Below are 7,321 nucleotides of genomic sequence, written 5' to 3' on the forward strand. Positions count from 1 at the left end.
TTTTGCCCTGCGTATTGAACTAAAGAAATGTTAGAGTTTTAAATGGGTTTTTGAGTGAAATACACTTCCTTATTATTAAACGTGGTGAACTTGATATTAAAGTCTTAATATGTTACAGCACCTTTGACGTCTTTCCTTAACCCTTTATTAACCATATTTGATTCACTTTTAAACCTAAGAATAATTGGTCAAAGTTTATATTGAATAGAAAAATTAACCCAATAGAAACGGCCTTCGCTTCGAGACACGATTAACTAATTTATCTTTTAAAAGGGAGAATTTAGAATTGTTTTCATCATTCGTTTATTAAAGGGTGATTTTTGAAGAGATTGTAAGGCGGGAACGATCAATCCTTATTACACATATAATCAAACTGATAAAATAACTGTACACTTAAAATGCTCGTGTCATATTAGGACCCAACTCGATGCATTGCCGACCAGCGAACCGTTTGCTAGGGTTTCCTGCACCCAGCAACTCACTCATTGGTCTGCTGGCCAGCTGGGACGACATCCAAGTCCCTGGTAGGTCGAGTGTTCTATGCCAATCGACGAAAGGCGTGCCTTTTCCAAAAATGCAGCGAACACCGTTATAAAAACGGGGAAGAGTAGCAGTGCTACACTTGTCGCTTTCACCCAGCAGTACCCCGCCATCCGTCAGCTGCATAACCGCAGCCAGCATGGCCCCTACTTGGACAACTTATGTTTGCTTAATTACTTTGGTTTCAATGTTAGCGTGCATACACACCAGCGGACGAATTACTGTTGATGGAGCATTATATGGGGAACGATTAGAAGATGCCATCAAAGACTTTGTTGACGAATGGGACAGACATAACAATGGTTCTTGGAAATTAGACGACGTGGTTAATACTTTCAAATCGGAAGAACACGACAACAGAACAGAAGACCAGGAAGTACAAATGACACGCAATTGTTCACGTTGTTTAATGCACGATGACATGAAAGCACTAAGGATAGACGCAATTAAATCTGAGATCCTTAGTAAACTCGGTCTTCGTCATCCTCCCAACATCTCCGGAAAGGCAGTGCCGAAAATTCCACCTCTTCACCAATTACTCGATCAGTACGATATGCAAAAAGATGCTCCCGGAGAACCTTTCATGCCTGGACCTCAGTTTGAGGAGGAAGTAGATGATTATCATGTCACTGCTGAAAAACTTATTAGTTTCGGTCAAAGTCGTAAGTGTTAATTGATTTTATTTTCTTCTATAAGTATTAGAGTAATCATTTTTTTCAATTAAAGCTTTTGAGATTACGAAAATTAATAATAATATGCTTTTATTATTGAAAATTATTCAATACGCAGTACTATGTTAATAAATAGATATATAAATCATTCAAAACAATAGCATACTTTTTCGTATGTTCTACGTGATGAGGAAAATTTGTAATGTTGGAGAAAAAAGTGACAAACATTTTAAAGCGTTTTAAAAACGGACAGGTTGATGCAACTTTCGATGTCACATTCACCGTAGATCATTCACACGAATAGTATCTATCCCACCCCCATCCATTCCGCAAATTCCCTAGATGGTTGGCAACGTTTCCCGTACGCAGAGGCCTCACATCTCCCAGCTGCTGCTTTACTCTGCCAGCCATAAAGCGGAAAGTGGTCTTTGTGTGACAAACTCGCGAGAAGATGACACATGCATCTTGATGAATGGAAATTAAATCAAAAATATCATTTCACAAACAACTACAGATCGAATATTTAGAACAATAAAAATTCCTATCCCTTTTATTTTCTAAAAACACATTCAATTGTGCATTTTTCTCGATTGTTAAATGGCCACTTTCCTTTTTTTTTTTTTTTTTTTATTTATACCGTATGAGTAAGTTGTGAGGGACGGGGGCCACTTTTGCACCCTGGGGATTACACCATATAAAATCAGTAATAATATGCGTCAATCAATAATTTTTTTTCTGGGACATTAGTTATTAATGCACAGGGAGAGATTTTCTTTCAGAGTAATATTCAATCATTAAAATTGATAGAAAGTATTGTGATTATAACAAGCTCACAGCATTGCAAGATATGATTATTTCAATTGTTTTTAAAATGATGTTTAATTAGTGAAGAATAATTTCGATCCTTATCGCGAATTTTATTTAGTAGAACTTATTCGCATAAGAAAAGAACTTGCTCAACGTCATTCTCGTTTTTTATGAGTCCTTTCTAGTATAAGCTGATATAACTCAATGAAACGATAGAGAGGAAAAGTGATTCTTTGAGCGGAGGAAATGGTATGAAAGGGTAAAGAACGAATGCTGTTCCCGCCACACTTTTCTCATAGCTGAACAAAACGTCTGTCAGTAGTTAACTGATGGGTGGTGTACATACTATAAACCTTGGTGTACGGAAAAACCTTACTCCATCCGGTAGTAGGACGCACTTGTGGCTGGTTGACCCCGCTCTCCCGGCATAGGTTGCGCACCCTACGGTCAGCAGACAAAAGCCGAATGCCATTGGGGAAAGAAAGACTTACTCTTATTCTGTATAGATGTTTACCCCTGAAAGTGGAGCACTTTCTTGCCTACTGCGTGTAGAGGGTGTGGGAAAGGTCACTTTAGTAGAAGGGTTTCTTTGATCACAGTCACTATGTTTTGTACACGTATTGTTGTCTCCAAGTACCTTTCACTTTTTGATCGTCAGATAGACAAATCAGGTAGTAAACTTCCTGCACCTAAGACTGTGTCAAAATGTGGGAATAATACATGTTAATTTACAATTTTACGGCTACTGCGGTAAAATAAATGATTAGATATTCTTCTATAAACATATATTTAATTTGGACAGATATTTTGGAGAAGGACATCAACCGACATAGCCTATATCAAGAAGACGAAAAGCCAACAAAATGAATTAGGGTCATCTCTCGGTCGAAAACCAGATTGTTTATCAGTAACCTTCAACGATAAAAATTATTGTGCGAAAGCTAATAATAAATACTTAGCTCTCGGGAAGCCAAGAAATTTCGTATCTCTTAATATAAATACCAATATTTATTAACCTAATATAAATTGATGCTTTATTTTTCAGCTTCGATTAAATGGAATTTTCCGGCCGACTATCGCTATCAGTACTTTAAGTTCTCGGCTAACGTGATCAACTCGCACGTGACCGGAGCCCACTTATGGTTGTATATACGTCCGACCCCGTCCTCGCTCGATTCTATTGCCTGGATAGTGGTTTATCAGGTGATGAGAGGCGAGACTTCACCATCTTTATTACATGTAAGTTCACTGGCCCTATGGATATCATTTAATCCCAGGCTTTTGACAAAATTATCACACATTCAATTTTCCTATATATATATACAGTATATATAGCTTTTCCTACTTCATACAAGTCGCATTTATCGATGTAGTCTTTGCCCTTACTTTGCACCCAAGATATACACAGATAATCCATATTGATAAATTGTTTATACTAAACATATTTGTAAAACATTTTATTATTATTAAATTGTAGACATTTAGAAAAAATATTTTCTATGCGCACACACTAAGTGCATTTAACGGCTATTTTTCTAAATAAATAAGGATTATTAATTGAGATATTTTAGGATAAATGTTTAAGTTTGGTCCTGTCGTATCTGAAATCGCGTTTAAAATATTAACTGGCTGGAATATCAATTTACTTTCGACAGAAACACAGGTCTTTAAATAATCCAATTGATGATAGCATTCAATGCGTGTGTATCTGTAACGATCCACAATTACATAATCACGAAGTGGTGCCCGCCCGTCTGAAGCATGCCTTGTACTACTTTACTCGATATTAACTTTTGTCACGTATTGCGTGTCTGCATTCGTAATTGCCAGACATGAGTCCACAACATTATTAGAAATCCTAATTTTCTTATCGAGAATTTATTTACGGATACGAATTTTAAAAATTATAATAAAAATGATTGCTTTTAAGTGTTTTTAGCGTTCAAATTTCAGCTGTAGTTAAAGTTATTGAATGGTTTTCTAAAACTTAAAATATCTTTTAAAGATAAGATTTCGTTCCATTAATGATTGGCTCTTTATATCAGAAGGCGATGAGTTAAAAGATATAAATTCAATAATTATATAAACAGTAGTAAGGTTGACTTTATAAATTTGACAAAACATCGTTGTATTTTATGAAATTTATAACCTAAATAATTTTATAAGGACTGTTAAAAATTGCTCAATTGCAAAATGATTAAAATAACAATTTTTTTCTGTAGGTTAAAGCAAAGAAAGTGGACACAAAATTGACACACGGAGGCTGGGCAACAATCGACGTCAGAAAAATTGTATCTAGATGGCTGAGACATCCGAAGGACAATTTAGGTTTTGCTATTCGTTCGTACGACAGCGAAGGACGTGAATTAGCTGTTACGGAACCGAGAGAAGGTGAAGAAGCATGGGTAAGAACATTATCTTAAGTGATAATTAGTTTATTCTAGGAATAGTTTTGGCTGATGAGTTAAATCAGTCGTTGATGTTGAGAAAGTTTATCTTTAATTAATAATGATTGCGGAAACATTTATTTTCGGCAAAATGGAATCTTCCTAAATTGGTTCTGTTAGTTTTTGACTTAGATTTAGAATAAAGAGAACGTTTTTTCGGAATTAACCAAGTTCTGTTGGTTGAACATATGCTTGTGTAGATGTGAGAAAGCGAATTTGAAATGAATAATAATTTGTACGTATTTTCTTGCAGAGACCATTTATCGAAATGAAAATAGACAAGCAGCGCCGTCGCCGCACAAAACGTATGATAGGGTTAAACTGTGAAGAGAATTCGAACGAAGTGCGATGCTGTCGTTACCCGCTGACAGTAGACTTCGAAGAATTCGGATGGGATTGGATTATAGCTCCGAAACGTTACGAAGCTAACTATTGCAGTGGAGAATGTCCTTACGTGTTTCTACAAAAGTATCCACATACTCATCTGGTGCAACAAGCTAACCCTCAAGGTTCGGCGGGACCGTGTTGTGCCCCCCGAAAAATGTCACCTATTTCTATGCTTTATTTCGACGAAGAGTATAACATAATTTATGGCATGCTACCTGGAATGGTAGTTGATAGGTGTGGATGTTCGTAAAGTAATGGCCAATAGCAATGAAATTGCTCTTACCTTAAGGATCGATCGACGGAAAGATTGTCAACAATCTGTGTTACCACCGTCGATCAAAGTTGACTAATTTATTTCTGATAAAGATTGATTAGATTTTATCTTCTATATAGGAAGTGCCACTGGAAACTGAAACGCAAATCACCATCTGATTATACGAAAGAGATGCCGTAGACTATTTCGTCTCGATTTTACATTAAAAGCTGTGTTAGCTGACTATTTCCGCAATTGTACGGTTCCCAGAAAGGAACTGTACAAGTGGATTACCACCAAAGAATGCACGGGACTGTAGTTGTAGAATGTAACTTATTGCACGTTTAGTTATATGGCGTGTTTGTATTCCAACAGAGAAACGGTTCGGTCTGTATATTTTTTAAACAAACAAAATGAAACAAGATAGACTTTCGTATGATATCTTGGTTAGTGAATATTTTTTTGTGATTTATTTAAAATCACAAAATGCAGTGGAAAGGTATGATCTCATATTGCTTCATTTAAAATTATACAAATGTTCAGTTTGTAAACTGTCATGGAGAATGATGGACGACTGTGATAATTTTAACTGTATCTTGATTATTATATTTAGCTAAAGTCGTGTTAAAAAGACTCGAGTTTTGTACTTTTGTAAAGCAGTGTATATCACGTTTTAAGTAGCTTTAAGAAAAGATTTTGCTACACCAGAAATTTATTCACCAATCATGTAATTTTAGAAGTCGATTGTTCTAAACAATAGAATTGTTGTTAATACATCGAGTAAATGTATTGATTTAGACTTGTACACTGCCAGCAGCCATTATTCCAAGAAATGTATGTTTATGTGAGAGTATGTATGTATGTATGTATGTGTATGTATGCGTTTAACGTATATATGTAAGTAATGTATATCATAATTCTGATGAATGCGATTAGAGAGAGTGTGAGATAACAATATATATATATATAATAAATAAATAAATAAATAAAATATATATATATATATTTATATATGAACGCACAACCACATGATATTTGTTGGTGATACATAAATCCCAGAATCTTTTCTCTTTTCTAATTGAACCTATGAGGTTTTTCATTTCTAAATTTCTAAAGATAAAAATACATTTTTAATGCATCTGCAGTACCCGCATTAATCAAAACTTTATCCTAAGGATATTCATAATTGTGCTTGAGATACATGTAATGTTTAGTGAGAAATAAAACAACTGACAAAGTGTCTTTTGAGATTTTTTTTCCTTTGTTGATTCGCTAAAATTTACCATTTTACTATTTATGTAAGGCTGTCTAACGCTTTTCCAGATGTTCCTATTCTCTTTACCTGACTGTATCTGCCAGGTGTTTGCCACAATTCTCTGCCTCCAAACATCTGATGCATTATTAATTAACCAAAGGAAAAATATCATTAATTATTATCCTCTCTAAACGGATGTGATGGAAATTAAACAAAAGAGTTTTAACGCATGAGCTAGCCAATAATTGAGAATAACCGTATCTGTCGTTGCTGCCATCTGTAGATGAATTTCAGTATTAAAATTTAGCATTTATTAAATTTATTAATACGTTTCATAACTTATTTATTATATAATTATCCGCTTAATGTACGAAACTGATATATTTAATCCTATAAAATTCAGTTATGCACTTAATATTTAAATAAGAAAAAAACATTAAAACTGAATATATTTTGTATACTGTAAAATTTATGTATACAATATATAAATAGATATACATAAAATACAGTTCTATATACATATATTATAATATTAATTAATATATGCATATACAGTATTTACATGTATATGAAATACACACGTATGTATAATTTTTAATATACTTATTTATTACACAAACATATTTTTACTATTAATTTGACGTAAATTCTGAGCAAGCCGTTATAACTTTCAATATTTAAAGCAATCAATTTATACAGAAATATAATGTTTATAATTATATTTATAATTCTTTTCAATATATCTTTTAGTGGCACATTAAATAAATATAACAAATTGAGTAATGCTTTAAATAATGTAAACCGAGATGACATCAAACATGGAGTTATAATTCAATTTTGTATGAATTATAATTATAAATGTATACTAATAATATAATGAAATTATAACATTATCATATTAATATACAATTATAATAAGCATTCTATATAGCAAATAGTGAGCTAGTGCATTAATATATAT

The 7,321-nt window shown here is 33.5% G+C and overlaps 1 protein-coding gene across 1 annotated transcript; it reads left to right on the forward strand.

Moving 5' to 3' along the window:
• Window positions 1-6,360, forward strand: myo (myoglianin). Its single transcript, XM_067268894.1, has 4 exons — window positions 1-1,202; window positions 3,064-3,257; window positions 4,241-4,423; window positions 4,719-6,360. Exons 1-4 carry the CDS (start codon window positions 680-682, stop codon window positions 5,100-5,102), a joined length of 1,284 nt encoding a protein of 427 aa, XP_067124995.1. The 5' UTR covers window positions 1-679; the 3' UTR covers window positions 5,103-6,360.
• Window positions 6,361-7,321: the final 961 nt, after the last annotated feature.

The sequence above is a fragment of the Centruroides vittatus genome, unplaced genomic scaffold (assembly GCF_030686945.1).
Source record: "Centruroides vittatus isolate TY-2023 unplaced genomic scaffold, ASM3068694v2 contig_341, whole genome shotgun sequence".
NCBI classification, from domain to species: Eukaryota; Metazoa; Arthropoda; class Arachnida; order Scorpiones; family Buthidae; genus Centruroides; species Centruroides vittatus.

Excerpts from the sequence above, each read along its gene's own strand:
- myo (XM_067268894.1), top strand. The coding sequence starts at position 680 with ATGGCCCCTACTTGGACAACTTATGTTTGCTTAATTACTTTGGTTTCA. Across the intron at positions 1,203-3,063 it reads TATTAGTTTCGGTCAAAGTC|CTTCGATTAAATGGAATTTT; the intron begins GTAAGTGTTAAT and ends TTTATTTTTCAG. Across the intron at positions 4,424-4,718 it reads GAGAAGGTGAAGAAGCATGG|AGACCATTTATCGAAATGAA; the intron begins GTAAGAACATTA and ends ATTTTCTTGCAG.